Here is a 19646-nt window from a genome sequence, read left to right as displayed (position 1 = left end):
GAGTGAGTGAGTATGGTTTTACGCTGCTTTTAGCAATATTCCAGCAATATCACGGCGGGGGACACCAGAAGTTCCTAATTTGAACTAAATTTAGGACAATATGAACATTAAAACAAATCAAAATTCGGAACTATCTCAAAGTCCCTTGGTTGGTTGTAGCATTTAGTACTCACCCTCCATAACTGTTCCTTTAATGTTATTTGTCGTTTGGTCATATTGCTTCAGGTAGGCAGCTAGAAGTGAAGGTGAACAACAACTGATTAACATCTAGCACAAAAGGATGAAAGTGCAGGCATTTTCAAACACCTGGTCAAAGCAGGTGATAATTTGAGGGATAATTTAGAAAGAAATTGGTTTCTCCTAACTTTAGGAATCACAACCAAGTAAGGTAATTGGGTCTTGTAGGGGGTATATAAGTAAAAAACTTCATTCTCAGTTGTGGTGCATTTGTGGGCTTTTATTGTTGCTTCTTTATTGTACAGATGGTCTTTACCATGTTAACATACATTTCAGGTAGGGGTGAAATGGTATACCACGTTATTAGTAAAACCGTGTTATTTTGCCTTCAGTTCGGTATACCATAATGCAATCCCAAAATTCGGTATTTTCGGTTTTCATACAGTCATTCATTAACCTTTTAAAACCTTTTCTAAAATGTCTTAGAAATCGAATCATTTTGTCAAAATCTATGCATTTCTTTGCCAGACGGCCGCTATTTTCTCGGAAGTAAGTTCTCATATACCGAACCGAAACGGACCGAACCGAAGGCCTTGTACCACAAAACGTACCGTATCATGGTAAGAGCGTACCGTTTCACCCCTTATTTCCGTGACGTTCTCATCTGAGTTCAGACATCTTGCCCACATTACAAAGAGGTTAACCCTGACAGTAAACTGACGAGGCTACCCACATAGCTGGAACATTGCTTCCTTCAGTCCAAAACATTAAGGCCAAATAAAAAAAATGTTGTGGTTCCGATTACACGTCTTTAAAATTTAGTGTAGGTAGGAATTCTGGGGGTTTTTTTTACATTTTTTTTAGAAGTAAAGTATGAGTGAGTGAGTGAGTTTAGTTTTACGCCGCACTCAGCAATATTCCAGCTATATGGCGGCGGTCTGTAAATAATCGAGTCTGGACCAGACAATCCAGTGATCAACAGCATGAGCATCGATCTGCGCAATTGGGAACCGATGACATGTGTCAACCAAGTCAGCGAAACTGTCCACCCGATCCCATTAGTCGCCTCTTACGACAAGATAGTCGCTTTTTATGGCAAGCACATGGGTTGCTGAAGACCTATTCTACCCCGGATCTTCACGGGTCAGTAAAGTATGAAGTAATAACACATTGATCAATGTGTAATTGTTTATTCAACCAAGCTTGCAGCCATCATGTCCACGTTCTCTATCAGAATGACCGATGTCCATTGGTGCTGAGAAAAAACAATGGTGTCTGAAAGCTTACTTTATTCATAACTCTTAAAAAAACTAGGGTCGGCGCCAGAATTCAAGGGTCGGTCGGGTAATCAGAACCATAACATTTTTCTAATCCACTCACTCCTTCTCTGGTGTGTCCCTACCATCACAAGCCCTTGGCATCTTGAACCACTGTGCTCCCCATTCTACCACTTATTTAGTTATTACAATGCAACCCCAACAAATGTATGTCCACTGATAGTGTGTTTCACCTGGTGATATTCCTTTGTCTCAAGTTAAATAGATTAAAGAGAAAACAATGTATGAGACTGAAGTGCAATCTTTTAGTGGAAAGATCAGACTCTCCTAAAACTGTATATGGCCATATTTTCTGAGCTATGTTCCCCATCATTTTCATTTAAGGATCCAAGTGTCCAAGTGCTAAAAATATAGCTCTGAGTAACTACAGTACCCCTCAGACAATTTTCTTAAAGATCATAAATATGTATTATGTAAGCGTAATGTAAACATATGTAACATTTATCTATTTTGCTACAGTTACTATAAGGTGGTGAACATATTCCATAATTAATTACAGCAAATTGTCTTCTTCACGTTCTACTGTGTGAGTGTGTATGGTTTTAAGCTGCTAATACTCTAATAGCAATATTACATAAATGGCCTTAACACATTGTACCTATGTTCGGAATTGAACTTGGTCTTTGGCATTAAGGGCAAACATTGCAAACTCACTAACAACGGAAGTACTAGTACTTCACATCTACCCCATGCGGTACTTTTGACTGTCCTCACATCCCTTAATCGAAACGAAAGGTTGGTTCAAAGGTTTTTAATCAAACTTTCAGTCACTGAGTGTTCTGCAGACGTACCAGTCCATCACATGAATAGACGACGTTGCACGATACCAAATTGTGTTCAATGTTGGCCTTGGGTAGATAATACGAGTCTATTGATATGAACTACAGAAGCAACTACCCTTGTGTCACTTAATCACACTTGTAAATCCGTCTATATCCAAACAATTACACGGGCAGACTTTCTGGACGGAACGGACAATAAATTAAGTCAAGTTGGACTAAGTTATGTCTTTGGATTAAGACAGTTGACCACCCAATGTTGAAAATGTATGCGGACAGACGAGCAAGTCACGTGATGTCTCGCTATTTCAAGCTGAGTTCTATGTCATAAATACACAAATGAATGTTAATAGCATATGTTAACATAAAGGAAATGTGCTATAACCAGTTTATACCACAGAAAACTGCGCTGGTAACACGAGACTGAGTTCAAACGAATATTGGATCACGTCGATTGGATGACTTGCAAGCCTGTGAAACATTGTTGTCTGGTTTCGCGTGCGTAGCTACTATTTACGCAGTTATCTCTTCATACAAAATCGTCTTGATAATTACTATGGTTACCTATTAACCATGCCAACTTTTGTATTACACTGACATCACAATAATATGTAAGATATTAAATACTGTCCCACACTTACCGTTAGTTTTGCTCCATCAGCTTGAACCATGAACGCGTCTGGCACGTGCGCTGGTGTCACGTGATTTTAAAAAAACGTAAACAAACGTCGTGCGCAGACGACCTCAGAAGAACGATAAACTGTCGTGACTGGGTTATGTGAAAAAGTGAATTAGTATGGTTTTACGCCGCTTTCAGCAATATGAGATTGGTTTTAGGACTTCACATTTTGCTGACAGTCCATCCAAAGCCCTCCATTTTTCATGGCCCCTCAAACAAAAGTAACTTTTTCAATTAATAAACATGGGTTTTTAAGACTCCTACCTTCAATCTGTCCCAGTGATATTGTTCATGACCCCAGCCACCCTTCTCATCGATAGTAGTGACCAGACCCTAAATGGATTGGTTGGTCTGAACACCAACTTGAATTGTCATCGTATCCCTATGGAATAGATCGTTGTGAATATTAGCATGCTCAGTAACTATTTTTGTCTTGTCGAGACAGAGACTACTGTAATATTGATTGAAATTTGCTGGGTGCGCTTTAAACAACAATGGAAAAAAAACAACAATATATATGTTTCTGTGTATTTATTTATAACATATGCTATATTTGGGATTACTCTTTCTCAGTAAAGTACAGATTCTAGTACTTTTTGGGGTTGAATCCCATCCGGGATTCGAACCCACACCCTCAGAGTCAGGCACCTAATCGCCAGCACACAAGAAAACCCGATGGTACGAAACACGTCTCTTAGAATGTGTGTATTAGAAATTCTCAACATTATGATTATGTTGATCACTACAGTTAAACATTGATGATACACAGACATATGGCAACAATATAATGAGACAATCACCCTACAAGGTTTGCCGCCTCCGTGGTGTAGTGGTTAGAGCGTCCGCCCGGAGAGCGGAAGGTCGCGGGTTCGATCCCCGACCGCGTCATACCAAAAGACGTTAAAATATGGTACTTGTTGGTCCCTGCCTGGCGCTCGGCATCAATGGGTACAACAAGGACTGGTCGGCTCGGAGTCAGTATAATGTGTCTGAGTGGGGTATTCATGCTTGACTGCGGCATGGTATCTCAGTGGGCTAGCACTATAAAACCAGCTTAAGTCTGGGCGAGTACAAGCAGCCGCGCATACACATACCCACGCATGCACGTCGTCATATGAGCGACATATTCTCAAGCACGACGTTAAACCCAATTTCACCTCACCCCTACAAGGTTTTAATTCATCGCAAAACCTTTAGGACGTGGAGTGTGTGTGTGTTCTTTTTTCGCCGTTTTAACAATATCCCTGCAATGCCACTGCAGGGGACATCATAAACGGACTTCACATTTTGTATCCACGAGAGGAATCGAACCACGATCTTCCGTATGACACGCTCTCTTCACAAGGTCACCAGTCTGACCCTAAAGTCCTCGACAAGGGCGTAGCGTTGGTTTACGGAGAAATGACAATCTAGTGTTGCAGTTGGTCAAGATGTATCGACATGGGAAGCGAGTGAGTGGGTTGGTTTTTACGCCGCTTTTAGCAATATTCCAGCAATATCACGTCGGCAACACCAGAAATGGGCTTCACACATTGTACCCATGTGGGGAATCGAATCCGGGTCTACAGCGTGGCGAGTGAACGCTTTATCCACTAGGCTACCCCACCGCCCCGTGTACATATATAGACAAATCAGACGGAAAAACCAGGACAGGTTAGTCAAATGACCGATCAATATGTTATATTACTATTAGGCTTTTCGTTTTCGAGCATGGTAGAAATTACCTAAAACCGCTACAAGATGTCTTGTAGGAAATGGTCACGCTTCTCCAGTACTTGTCGACACACAACTATGGCAGATATAATTATATTCTTTGTGAATATAGTAATAGCATGCATTCCCATACCTTTCGAGGTGCATGGGCAAGTATAGCACCTTATAGTAATATAGTAATATCAAAGAATCAGTTCTTTGTTACCATAGTAACGTGGAAGAATCGTGAGTTTCTTTAACTTCTTTTGCGGCACAGATTAACTACAGAAAGAATCGGGATTTCTTTAATGTATTCCAGTAGCATATGTTTGGTACGTTTGTCGATCGTAGGACGAACGAATGTGTTTTGTATTTGTTGACAGACATAGAAAACTACGATCATAAACAACGACTGACTTTAACATGTGTTTACGATTGCTTAGCAACCAGAACCGAAGCGGACATAAAATATACACTATAATACACGTATTGTCCTCAGCCCAATCACGACTAGTGAGTGAGTGAGTTTAGTTTTAATCCGCACTCAGCAATATCCAAGGTATATGGCGTCGGTCTGTAAATAATCGAGTCTGGACCAGACAATCCAGTGATCAACAGCATGAGCATCTATCTACGCAATTGGGAACCGATGATATGTGTCAACCAAGTCAGCGAGCCTGACCACCCGATCCCGTTGTCGCCTCTTACGACAAGCATGGGTTACTGACGATCAATATTCTAACCCGGATCTTCACGGGTCAATCACGACGAACCCCTCTTCCTCCCGTCCCTACATTTTTCCCCATCTGCTTAACAATGTGAAAAAATAAATAGTTTTTGAAATTGGATCATGGGATGTACAATAACCCAGATATATCTGTATCAGTCTGTTAAATATACTGAACTGACATGTCACGCTGAAAACCCGGGTTCGATTCCCCACATGGGTACACTGTGTGAAGCCCATTTCCGGTGTCCCCTGCCGTGATATTGCTGGAATATTGCTAAAAGTGGTGCACTCATTCACTAATCCAAAGCTAAAATTGAGCGGTTAAAATGAAAGGTGAACAAATGAAACAAGACAGTTTATTGTTTAATGTTTCAGAACCCAAATGCTCAGCTCGAATTTACTTACATAAACTGTAGGGCAAATGAAAGTACACATGTAATTGAAATCTCTATGTCCCTTTGTTCCCATCTATGTCATGACCCCGTCATCTGTTGTGAGATAATCACTTAACATACCCTTTCAAAGAAATCAACTTCGGGCACGAGTTTCTTGTTGGTTTGGGTTCAGACCACCACTGAACATCGTCTATACTTTCTTCTGTCCCCCGCCGTGATGTTGCAATACATTACGGCGTAACTCAAACTCAGTCAGTCTTGTTGGTTTTTCCACCACTGACATGGTCGAATACATGTTACTGAAGACGAAGGGGCATGTTACTGAAGATAAAGGGTACAGATATAGATATACCCCAGGTACATCAGTGTATACAGAAACGTACCCAAGAGTGAGTATACGCTGTGTGCAGAGTTGCATCCCTTAACGCACCCTAGCCAAAATCTGAATACAGAAACGTACCCTAGCCAAAATCTGAATACAGAAACGTACCCTAGCCAAAATCGGAATACAGAAACGTACCCTAGCCAAAATCGGAATACAGAAACGTACCCCAACCAAAATCGGAATACAGAAACGTACCCTAGCCAAAATCGGAATACAAAATACAGAAACGTACCCTAGCCAAAATCGGAATACAGAAACGTACCCTAGCCAAAATCGGAATACAGAAACGTACCCTAGCCAAAATCTGAATACAGAAACGTACCCTAGCCAAAATCTGAATACAGAAACGTACCCTAGCCAAAATCGGAATACAGAAACGTACCCTAGCCAAAATCGGAATACAGAAACGTACCCTAGCCAAAATCGGAATACAGAAACGTACCCTAGCCAAAATCGGAAACGTACCCTAGCCAAAATCTGAATACAGAAACGTACCCCAAAATCGCCAAAATCGGAATACAGAAACGTACCCTAGCCAAAATCTGAATACAGAAACGTACCCTAGCCAAAATCTGAATATAGAAACGTACCCTAGCCAAAATCGGAATACAGAAACGTACCCTAGCCAAAATCGGAATACAGAAACGTACCCTAGCCAAAATCTGAATACAGAAACGTACCCTAGCCAAAATCGGAATACAGAAACGTACCCTAGCCAAAATCGGAATGCAGAAACGTACCCTAGCCAAAATCTGAATATAGAAACGTACCCTAGCCAAAATCGGAATACAGAAACGTACCCTAGCCAAAATCGGAATACAGAAACGTACCCTAGCCAAAATCGGAATACAGAAACGTACCCTAGCCAAAATCTGAATGCAGAAACGTACCCTAGCCAAAATCTGAATGCAGAAACGTACCCTAGGAAGGGTCCATTTGCATTGAGCCGTTTTCTTGACCGTAACTGTCATGCTGTTGTATTAGATACATTTGATTGCGTTCTATAAGAAACGAACACAAACAGCAACACATATTTCGCGGTGGACAATACCACTTGTAATCAGTTGAACGGGAACAGTTTCAGTTTTGGGTTGCGGAATATGAAATATGTCTAGGGTATCGGGTATGTTTCATCCTCGATAATCTCCAGGGTATACGTTACGATCACTCTCATATATAGTGGAGAGTGATCGTAACGTATACCCTAGAGATTATCGAGGATGGGTACGTTTCTGTATTTTGATTTTGCTTAGGGTACATTTCTCTATACAGAAACGCACCTGGGGTACACATCTTTAGTACCTGTGCCGACAACGACCCCTGCAGCGTTACAGAAAGATGCGAGTTTTGGATGGCAAATTCCAATGTGTGAAAATAACGAACCTGCTATCAGTGAAGCATTGTCCTATTTAGCACAACATTGTATTATGACAATAACATGAAAACATTTGACATATAATTAACTTTACAGACTGAGACACAAATCGGTCATTGATGTTAGAAATGAAAGTTATTATTGTTCGGAAAGAATATGGATATTCAACATCTGTCCTGGAAGGCCAACTGTGACAAATGTGCTTTGGGTGACTGGCTGAACTGATCCATTTGCACGTGCTTCCTGCTGCCGAAGAGTGCCCGGATGACGAGCGTTGTGCAGATGGCGAGTAGAAAGAAGATGAGTATCGACAAGCCAATTATGACGCCAATGATCTCCGTGGATACGTCGCATTTGTCTGGTACTGTGTTCCATGTCTTTTCTGCAAAGTTAAACAAATGTAGTAGCTATGGTTACACATCTCACGGCTACGGCTACTCATACCATGACAACAGATCCAACTATAACACTAGTAGGTGAGGTGAAATTGGGTTTTAACGTCGTGCTTATGAATATTTCGCTCATATGACGACGTGCAATGTGTTTATGTGCGGCTTCTTGTACTAGCCCAGACTTTTATAGTGCTAGCCCACTGAGATACCATGAAGCATGAATACTCCACTCAGACACATTATACTGACTCCGAGCCGACCAGTCCTTGTTGTACCCATTGATGCCGAGCGTCAGGCAGGGACCAACAAGTACCATATTTTAACGTCTTTTGGCATGACGCGGCCGGGGATCGAACCCGCGACCTTCCGCTCTCCGGGCGGACGCTCTAACCACTACACCACGGAAGCGGTCGGCAACATGGTAGGCTATTCACAGTCAGTGTAACACAAGCGGTAAAGTTACACAGTATGATACATCACTAGCCGCCTTTGGTTGTCCTGAATGACATAATCATGAACCATGCGGGCGTTGAACCCGATAGCGTGGATTGTTGATATCAACCACTCGTTTGCCTAACCTAGATTCAAATGTTTAGGGCGCATGATATAACGGTTATATTGCTCACATCCGCGTGAAATATCACTCGTGAATATCACTAGGTATATCAGAGAGAGTATGTGCCTTGTGCAGAGTTGCGTCCCTTAGCTTGTCAGGATAACATGACTTAGCTATCACGTATGCTTTCCGTACCTTTCACAAACACTACTCACATCAGTCACACAACACACATGCAGCACACATCAGTGTTAGATAACGACAAAATGTACGGGTATTATTATGCATGACTACACATAAGACAGTGCGTTTGGTTTTACCCCTCTTCAAACAGCATTTCAGACTCAGGGAAGTCACCCAAGGACAGTCCAAAGGGATGAAGCCCACAGATGTTTATCGCATTGGTTAAAGTCAAAGGCGCGATCGAGATTTTGTGCTGACAAACCAACTGCAAGGAACATAATCAGGCCGAACCGGGATTCGAACCAATATCATAGGTTTTTGCCACACCTAAGGGACGTAACTCCAAACAGTATTGTGCGAATAGACGACTGATCTGCCGTTATTGGGTTCATGAATACAAATTCTGCATTGGATCATAATATATAAGTTTCACCACGGCTACATACGGCACTCACACATATAAGGCGACAAATACGCACTGATATACGTATCAACTACAGGATGTATTAATACGCACCAGTTTTTGCGTGCAAAGGGTCTCTGATGGAAAGTACTCGACCAAGAACCTTCTCCGTATCAACATTCCTCCGTCGCCGACCAAGACCAGTCTCTTCGCCACTTAGTGCACAGTTCAGCTGCTCGGAAGAAACAGATATTAGAGATGTAGCTTCACATAGCTTCATGACAGTTTGGAATCCTACGATATGATTGGCTCGTCAGTGGTTTTTGAAACCTGCTGGTATTGTTAACAAGCATGCAATCTACGTCTAAATTAAACACAACACGGGCGGTTGGGTAGCCTAGTGGTTAAAGCGTTCGCTCGTCACGCCGAAAACCTGGGTTCGATTCCTCACATGGGTACAATGTGTAAAGCCCATTTCTGGTGTCCCCCGCCGTGATATTGCTGGAATATTGCTAAAAACGGCGTAAAACTAAACTCGCTCACTAAACACAACAGGTGTATCGAGTAATTGACTTGCATTTGCCAAGTTTCGATTGGGTACTGTACGATGTCGGGGCAACCCATTGATCGCCAAGCCTCAGTTCACCGTAACACTCAACTGAGACAATGTATACTGACTCCACGCAGACAGTCCTTGTTTTATCCTCTACCGCCAAGCGCCAGACACGGTTACAACAATGACTATCTTTTAACGTCTTTTGGAATGACGCGTCCGATCGAGGATCGAACCCCAACCGGCCTTCTTCGACGGCGGTGTAAGGTTGACTGGACGTGGCTTTAGATGGATTACGGCAACCCATCACTATGTTTTTCTGTTGGTGTTTCAGCAAAATTCCAGCTCTATACGAAGGTCCTCTGTAAATAATCAAGCCTGGGCCAGACAATCCAGGGATTGACACCCTGAGCAGTAATCGACTCATGTCGGTTGTAAACATTTTATACAGCTCGCTCTACTGTTATTTCTTCATTAAATCGTCTCAATTTATTATCCTCTGTTCCTAATTAACAAGTGCGATGTTCACCGACGTCGGTGTCAAGCAGCCAGTAAGGCACGCGCTAATTACCACTCACGGCTGTGTTGATTGTCGGATTAACGAATGTTTTTACAATATATTTACAATAATCAGTTGCTAGATTGCTGTGTCGGAGTCGGAATGCGAGAATGTCGGATTAACAAGAGTAATTATCACATTATTTTTTGTCGGATTAACGAGAGCTAACTGTATGTGGGATACGGTGACATGCATGAGACAAGTCAGCGGGCCCGACCATCCAATCCATTTAGTCGCTTCAGACGACAAGCATGCCTCGCTGAAAGATAATCCTAACACAGATGTTCACAGGCCGCGTTTAGAACTAGTTACCGGACCACAATTCACTGCTGCCTCGCACATCTTTATTCGGCAACGTATGAGCAGATTGTCTCCCTTGCTGAACTTGAATGCGTCAAATACGAAGGTGACACTGCCAGTGGTGGAGTTGAGTGTCATCGGTTGCAGCGTCACCGACGCCAGGGCAGGGACATGGCAACTGGGACATACAAAGGGAGTCACAAATCCATCACATATTTATCAGCATGCTTGTTTATCTAATTAAAATACATTGTTCCTAAACAAATTCATAAACTCTTTAGACCCCAGGTTTTGATGATACAACAAATGGTCATGGTGGACGTCATCAAAATGGCAAATTGTAAGGTTTATCTCTTCAGAGAATTCCTTTCGAATGTCTTCATCCCGTACCCGAAATATATTCTGAGCCTGACAATCATTCGTAACGATATTAGGGCCTGTTCGATTATTGCGAAACTGGTTTTGGTTTCTGAAACTGGTTTCTCCTGTCATAAACGAGTGTCTAGTTTCGGATACATGGTTTCAAAGTGAAACTACTTCTATTTTCATAAACGAGTGGATGGTTTCACCATCCGGTTTCAAAATAAATACCCCAAATATGTCCCAGCTACTATATATGTGGAACGAATTGGATTGCAGCATATTTTTTTTGTTATTTCATCAGTGAATTAACAAATAATAAAGAGATAAGATGCTTTTGAAGGTAAATATTTGCGTATATGTAATTATACTGTTACAAGTAATTATATGTATACAATTTCCATAAAATAGTCATGCTCAGTAGACTGGGGTTTTGAATAATATTTTCCAAGTTCTTAGTTGAGTTTTATCCTTATTTTGGTTACAGAAACTGCTGCTCTATTTTGCTACCAAGATCAGCTGAACTTGGTGCTTGCAAATGCAGCTCAGCGTGGTGGTTTCCGCCATGTTTGTTATGAGAGAACGCGAAACCGAAACTGCGAAACCTGCCTCGGAGATGTTTTCGAAGTTTCAGAAACAAGTTTTTGGTTTTGACATAATCGAGTGCATGGTTTTCCAGAAACCAAAACCGGTTTAACATAATCGAATAGGCCCTAAGCAAAGACAATTATATTCGACCAAAACATTCCAAACGTTATCAAAACGTTATCAGGCTAAATTGTCGCCGATATACGGCAAGCGTAAGGACCAACACCCAGTTGTGATACCGGTATGAAATACAACACCATGGAATAACCTTTTCATGTTTGTTTCATTTAACCATCATCCACCATTGGCGTGTACTTGTTTTTGTCCGGTACTATATCATCGTTTAGCTATAGGTAACTTACTGAGAAGCATGTGCATTTATACTGAATTCACCCCTTGCGTACTAAAGGTAACATACTTGAAATGCGTCTTTGTATCTGGTGTACGTTAACACGGGCTTACGATAGTGTTGTGTTATTATAGCTTGATCAGCCCTTGGCCTCGCAGTGTACCTGTTTTCGATGAAGTTGGCGGATCTGTAGTCGCTGTTGGTGTCGGGCAGGTTGTTGCTGGCTGAACATTCCTCCAATCGGAACGCTTGATACTCTGTCAAATTTTGAAAACAAAGTTACAAATGCTTAGTGGCATTAATGTTCCCCAGTTCACAGAGATATTGGCAAATCGACGTTTTATAATCCTAATATAATGCTATTATTCTATAACATGCATTGTAAGTTAAGTTAGTATAATGTGAGGTTTTGTTGAGTATTGCACTATCAAAAACATGTTTGTGCATTTCTCTTGCTGAAATTCCACTTCAATGAAACTTCCCATGTGTGTAGGTGTGTAAAACATAATAATTTAATGATACATATTTGTCCATTTAGTACTGTATTTCGTAACACTTGGACGAGTCAAGAGATGTGCTCAGTGGATTTATATCAGTGATTTAATCATACTCTGACTTCCTTGCTCTGTCAGGGCTACTTCAACAGTGACGTCATCCCCCAAACTAAGCTCGCCGTTGATGACGTTGCCGTCGAGGGTCATGTCGAAATTGATGTCGCTGTCGATGGGAACATTACCCAAGTCTTTGTCGCGGAGGCCCCTTCAATGAACAACAAACAATAAAATCTATCACATTTAGTCCATGATTACGTCTTTGTAGGACTCAGTGGCTCCTCTGAAACATGAGAGCCGCTTTGATTTTATGGATAATAATCAGCACGAGGCCCACTACCAGCAGATCCTAATAATGGGATACCATGCCACAAAACGAGTTGCGTCCCTTACACCACTGATATTGTTTAAGGGAGGCACCATACAGACACTCTTCGAAATAAGTACATGCTATATGTATTCCTTACAGCCATATTATATTTTCGTTTAGATTGCTTTATGTTTAAAATATTAATACCTCATTCCGCCCCCAAATTCATCGATCATCTCAGTGATGGAGCTCAGGGGCTGCTCAGCTACTGGCTCAGTTGCCACAAGCGTGACAATTTAGCTAGGTAGAGTTGTGGCCCTTTGGCACACCAGGAGCCTGTGATTGTGTTTGAATCCCGATTTGTCCCGATTGTGTTTGAATAAGCATTTTGTCTTACGTTTCCTGTTTTTTTAGAAACGTAAGTTTAGATATTTATCTAGAACAGCGACTAGAAGTCCTAAAAATACTGCTTTCATTCTCGTCTAGTGCTTTTTACACCTTCTTCATGATCGGGGCGGATACAGCTATTATGAGAAGGGGGATGGCGGTGGGGGTTGCACAGTTCATTTTCACCCGTTTTCTCGAGTTTCAGTGTTCATTCAATAAACTTTCAGGACAAGGGGTGGTGTGTGTGTGTGTGTGTGTTTGCGCATCCATCCTCTGGATCCGCCTATGAATGGTCTACCCGCTTATGAACGTGTTCTTAACTATTATAAGGCTATAATGTAATGTTAAAATTGCATATTATAATATCATTATATTGTTAAACAATGTCATTTCTTCACATGTCACTCTCTGACAGATGCCAATCATTCACCACAGATACCCCAATGCAATGCTGACACGAGGTAAGACAGACTTACTGATTCAGCATGCCGACGGTGACTGTGGATGCCTCCTTGGTGAGGATGTTGTCGCCGCACACCACCACCACCAGCTCGTCACGGCTCGTCACCTGGTCTCCGTTGTTCAGAATCACCACTCTCCGCGTGTAGGTGTCTTGCTGCAATGAATGAGTTAACATTTAATACCGCATCAGCTTTATTTCAGCTATATAGCGACCTTGCTGCAATGAATGAGTGAACATTTAATACCGTATCAGCTTTATTTCAGCTATATAGCGACCTTGCTGCAATGAATGAGTTAACATTTAATACCGTATCAGCTTTATTTCAGCCATATAGCGACCTTGCTGCAATGAATGAGTTAACATTTAATACCGTATCAGCTTTATTTCAGCCATATAGCGACCTTGCTGCAATGAATGAGTTAACATTTAATACCGTATCAGCTTTATTTCAGCCATATAGCGACCTTGCTGCAATGAGTTAACATTTAATACCGTATCAGCTTTATTTCAGCTATATAGCGACCTTGCTGCAATGAATGAGTTAACATTTAATACCGTATCAGCTTTATTTCAGCCATATAGCGACCTTGCTGCAATGAATGAGTTAACATTTAATACCGTATCAGCTTTATTTCAGCCATATAGCGACCTTGCTGCAATGAATGAGTTAACATTTAATACCGTATCAGCTTTATTTCAGCTATATAGCGACCTTGCTGCAATGACATTCATTATATTATAAGTTGTTCACTGGTCACGATGGGGACGTTGGTTGATGTACCATGGGCCCCGAGGGACCAGTGAACAACGTATTTATGTTACCGAACACCTCAATGCTAATTTTGAACTGTTTGAAGCACGGGTATCGGACCATAATAAGGGGTACCAGAGTTAGGCAATTAGCCAATACCGGCCACGATAGAAAAAGAAATTTAGAGTTTTCTCCCTTCCTTCGATTTGCATTCGCAAAACATCGGTAATTATTCGAGATCAAGAAGTACTAACACGAAGTACCAAATGAATTCCCACAGTTCGGCTTTCCCAGCGGGTAACATACAAAATGTTATTCGCTTGTAAGCGGGGTATATTGAAAGTAATAGAAGAGCGCTCAGCCAATCAGGAAACGACATTTATGTGTCAGGTAAGATAATGTTATGGTCACTGCCCCTGACGTGACGCAACAGACCGTACGTACCCTGCCCTTGTCTGCCAGTCGAGATCCGGGAGAGTGTGTCCCCTGTCTGTCTCCGCCAAGTGATTCTTGGGACAGTAGGTCCACATCCTCCACGAGGTGATTCCGGCCAGAATACTCGTTTTGCTTTGTTTCTTGTTTAACGCCGCACTCAGCAATATTCCAGCTACAGGGGCGGTGGGGTAATCTAGTGGTTAAAGCGTTGGCTCGTCACACCGAAGACCTGGGTTCGAATCCTCACATGGGTACAATGAGTGAAGCCCATTTCTGGTGTCCCCCGCCGTGATATTGCTGCAATATTGCTAAAAGCGGCGTAAAACCAAACTCAGTCAGTCCAGCTACATAATTGAATCTGGACCAGATATTCCAGTGATCAACAGCAGTCACGATGTAACATGCATGTCTCCCACTGGGTCAGAATAAATTCTCATTTCCCCTGTTTGACTCCCTGCTGATATTCGGGGTAGAAAGGGTCCCCAATACGCCATGTTTATCTGCTTATCTTCTGATAGGCCATGCTATATGAACTCAACTATGCTTGCAATTCACCGAAAACATTTTAATATTTAATCGCAGTACGTTTGTTAATAGATCCAGTGTGGGGAACGGATGGCGCAGTAGTCTAAGTCGCAACAAATCGAGAGTTACATCCCTTTGACATGCCAGGACGCTATGATTGAGGACTCGAATATTCGATTAACCCTGATTATGTAGCAAGGTTTGTCTGCACCGTTCCCGTTCTCTTTGATTTCACTTGAGCAGAAAGCGTCATTATATTTCAACTAAGTCACTTTGGGGGTTTCCTCCCATCTGCTACGCCTTGACTAGAATACTGTTGATGGCGGCAGAAAACACTCACTCACTCACATACATCCATTGCCGTGGCCTACCAGTTCATTGTAGTCGGCGTCTGTGCAGCCACTGCCGACGTGAGCCAGAGTGAGGCTGTAGGGGTCACCAGGAGAGGCCTGGGAGAAGTCACAGATATCGTCACCTTGATGTCCCTCTATGAAGATAGAACCGTTGACGAAGTTCCCCTCGGGTACGATGGAGAGTGTCATATTGGTGCCACTGCTACAGTCTAACTGATCTAGAAAAGGAAGTGATCCAAACATAATGATATGTACACTAAAATGTAGTTCTGTTGCATAACAAGTTTGATGAAATCAATAATAATGTCACTTTCATATTCCTGATATTATTCTTTGATCATTATTCATCAAACGCCCATTAAGTTAGTATAAGACATTATGATATATATGCCGCACAGTAAAGGATCATGACTCGTGTAGATTCATCAGACCATTTCGTATAAGAATAAAAAATATATTCATGATCCTTAACCTTATTTTCTTCAGTATATGTTTATGGCTCTTAACAAATACCCACACAGGCTAACGTTGTAAAACATTCTGTGTTCAATGTGCGTATTTCATTTTATATTGATTGGTACAAGGATGACATGGAGCATGTGAAAGTCGCAAGTTCTGTGTAGATGTAATGGCAATGTTTCTTGTCCTTTACGGGGCGGTGGGGTAGCTTAGTGGTTAAAGCGTTGGCTCGTCACGCCAAAGACCAGGGTTCGAATCCCCACATGGGCAAAATGTGTGAAGCCCATTTCTGGTGTCCCCTGCCGTGATATTGCTGGAATAATGCTAAAAGCGGCGTAAAACTAAACTCAGTCAGTCAGTCAGTCTTGTCCTTTACATGACAAGTACGTCCACGAGAGGAGCGACCCAGAGAGTGGCTGGCATGATCACCGTCTGCTATTGTCACTAATCTACATCTTGCCCAACTGAATATGTCTACGGACTGTAATCCCAAATCATTCAGCTGCCCTTGAAGACCTCTGGGACAAGCGTGAGCAAAGAAGAGTTACTTCCCCTTTTTGTCTCGACACTTACAACGTGGAATTTCACAGAGGACGCCGGTGAAGTCTTCCGTGCAGTAGCAGTTGGAGTTGGTGCCGTCTCCGGTACAGATGCCGGCGTTCTCACAGGTCGTGTTGCTACAGGGAGACTGGTCTATGTTCGCTAGAGGTGGTAAATTGTATTTTGATGTACTTTAGAGTCATTTGAGCCATTATATCGATATAATACACATGCGCATAAGGTAATAAAGGTTAATTCTATTTGTTTGTTGTTGAACCCTGCACTCAGAAATATTCCAGCTATATATCAGTATCGGGATACTTAGTCCTGGGCCAGACAGACCAATGATTGGTATTATGGGAAACGGTAGTTGCCGTCGGGTACGATGACACGTAATACTCCTCGAGTCTGACCGCCCGATCCATTTTCAGTCGCCTTTTTCACTGCGTAGGTTTCTAGGGACCAGTGGACCAGTGCTACCCCGGAATCCCAACCCAGATCATACATCGCATGGTTGGTGGTGGCTAATGTAGGTAAAACGAATCTGGATCAAACAAGCCCGTGATTGACATCATGAGCTTATAACACTGTTATATAATATTCCTTCCATGCAAAACAATTCAATTCCGGGCAGAAATTGTTCTAAACCGTTCCCTTTGGCTTGATTGTCGCAATATTTTGCCTTCGAGTAAAATTATACAAAGTCCTGTCACAAAAGCGATCATGGCGGTGGGTTACCTATGACGATGCTGCAGTCTCTGCCTGTGTGGGTTGTGGCGTTGTCACAGATGCAGATCCCCGCGTCCATGTCGCAAACAGAGTTGGCTTGACATTGGGTGGGATCACGCCCACAGTCAAACACAGCACCACCTGCATTCATAACGATAAATATTGAAGCAGTATGTGTGTGTACGTGTGTGCGTGCGTGCGTCTGTGTGTTTACACATTTACAGTGCCAACCAAGAATGGGGAAGGGAGGGGGTGGGGGTGGGGGTGGATTTCACCAATACGTATCACAACTAAAGAGGAGTGGGCCGAATTGTGAAAGTGCCAGTTATTAACATTATTCAGGGAGAGTTATGACATAAATGTAAATATGATACATTAAATGGGTCGGCAAAACGTGATTGAAAGTTAAGGTACAGTAAGTGTCCCAGTCATTTTTTTAAAACGTTTAGAACTAAAAATATTAAATGTTCCATCGTGAAATCAGACATATACCTAATCCCAATTTATAAGTGTCTTGACAGATAATGCTAAAACTTACCTATGACAACTGCCGTAGCAATAATTGCGAAAAACAGCATCCCTGATTATTCTGAAACAACAGGAAAGGAATGATTCATACATTCAACGACAAATACCGGTACGTGCATGACATGTACATGTCGTACTGTAGGTATTGTATACACATCTGGTGCCACCAGCGCCACACGGGATCATGCACGTCACGTACGGACTTACTCACGGCGTCACGCAAATGGCAGCCATGTACACCATGCATACCTACTGATCTTGTGAGGAGGTGTGGTGATATCAAATGTACACTATGTATGTTTTGTTTGTTTGTTGTTGAACGCCGCAATTTTTCACCTATATAGCAGTGGTATGTAAATAATGGAGTCTGGACCACACAATCCAGTGATCAACATCATGAGCATTGATCTACGTAATTAGGATACGACCACCAATCCCGTTAGTCACTGATGATAAGCATGGGTTGCTGAAGACCAATCCTCGAGGGATCTTTGAGGATTGTTGCTTAATCAATTATGAAAGTGGCAAAAAAATACGACTCAAATCGTATAGTTTATCTTGTACTTCAGTTTAGTTTGGCACTGCCCTCTTGATCGAGCATGACGAGGGGGAGAGAAAGTAATTGAATCCAGAAGGTACTGGAATCAATGCTTTGGCTCCCATCATTGGAGGACCTGAAGAGGGGATGAGGTCGTAACATTGCCTTTTCAGGCCCTCCAACGCTTAGAGACAAAACATGGGTTCCAGTACCTTCTGAATTAAATAACATGTCCTTTTTTCACTTTCATTTTCAACCATACTTTGCAGCCTTCGTTTGTCAGCGCTTGTCAGTATTCGGGACTGCTATCTACATGTTCCGAGTCAATATATCTGGACCTGTCAGCGTGCAACACCTGCCCAGGTGTATCGGTCATACAGGTCAAGTCAATCAGCATACTGGCTGGAACACAAGTTACTATTATATGCCGTCATTTTTAATCGATATTTGGGAGTTTCAACACGCATTCATTAGACAAGTACGTGAATAGGTCAGGAAAACGCCTTCTTGAACAGTATTCAACATTAATCACCATCCTTCAGCTTTATAAGTTGGTTGGTTTATTGTTTAACGCCGCACTCAGCAATGTTATAGCTATATGGTGGCGGTCTGTAAATAATCGAGTCTGGACCAGTCAATCCAGTGATCAACATCATGAGCATCGAACTACGCAATTGGGATACGATGACATGTGTCAACCAAGTCAGCGAGCCTGACCACTCGGTCCCGTTAGTCGCCTCTTACGACAAGCATGGGTTGCTGAAGACCAATTCTAACCCGGATTTTCTAAGGAGAGAAATCTGTAAGTGACGCAGGTCTCAGACGTTTTTATCGTTAGTGAAACCTACATGCACAGGTATGGTGCAGACAAACCTAGAAATAAGTTTGGCGAACAGGGATCTGAACCCACAACAGGTTTACTCTACCTAGTTGCATACAAGATATGATCTAATTATATCATTGTGAATTTCACTGCCAGTGTGAAATTAATTTCAAGCTTGAAATTAATCGTGAAATCATCAACATATTTTCACTCCTTCATCCTAACAAAGAGAAAGCAATTTTAAAAAATTAATAATAAAACGCAAAATATTCTATCAAATTAACTTAAAGTTGTGTAGGTAACTGGTCGAAGTACCTGGCATAAACTAATCCTTGTGTGATGTCGTCTTCATGTGTTCCAACAACCCTATAATTTTGTTAGTTTCTTGCTATGTTTTTTCTGAACCACCCTTGTTTTTGGAGATGTAAGGTGTGTTGTATTGTTATAAACTACTCACCGATA

The 19646-nt window shown here is 42.0% G+C and overlaps 1 protein-coding gene across 1 annotated transcript; it reads right to left on the bottom strand.

The window, feature by feature from the left end:
* Positions 1–7563: 7563 nt before the first annotated feature.
* Positions 7564–17446, bottom strand: LOC124272406. Its single transcript, XM_046707574.1, has 9 exons — positions 17305–17446; positions 16600–16728; positions 15586–15785; positions 13517–13656; positions 12403–12551; positions 11956–12049; positions 10508–10673; positions 9198–9315; positions 7564–7931 (listed from the first exon to the last, which is right to left on the bottom strand). The coding sequence occupies exons 1-9, from the start codon at positions 17444–17446 to the stop codon at positions 7714–7716; spliced, it is 1356 nt and encodes a 451-aa protein (XP_046563530.1). The 3' UTR covers positions 7564–7713.
* Between the last annotated feature and the right edge of the window lie 2200 nt (positions 17447–19646).

The sequence above is a fragment of the Haliotis rubra genome, unplaced genomic scaffold (assembly GCF_003918875.1).
Source record: "Haliotis rubra isolate DU_JTF1 unplaced genomic scaffold, ASM391887v1 Scf17, whole genome shotgun sequence".
Classification (NCBI taxonomy): Eukaryota; Metazoa; Mollusca; class Gastropoda; order Lepetellida; family Haliotidae; genus Haliotis; species Haliotis rubra.
Note: the sequence above shows the minus strand (reverse complement) of the source record. Positions and strands in the feature narration are given on the sequence as shown.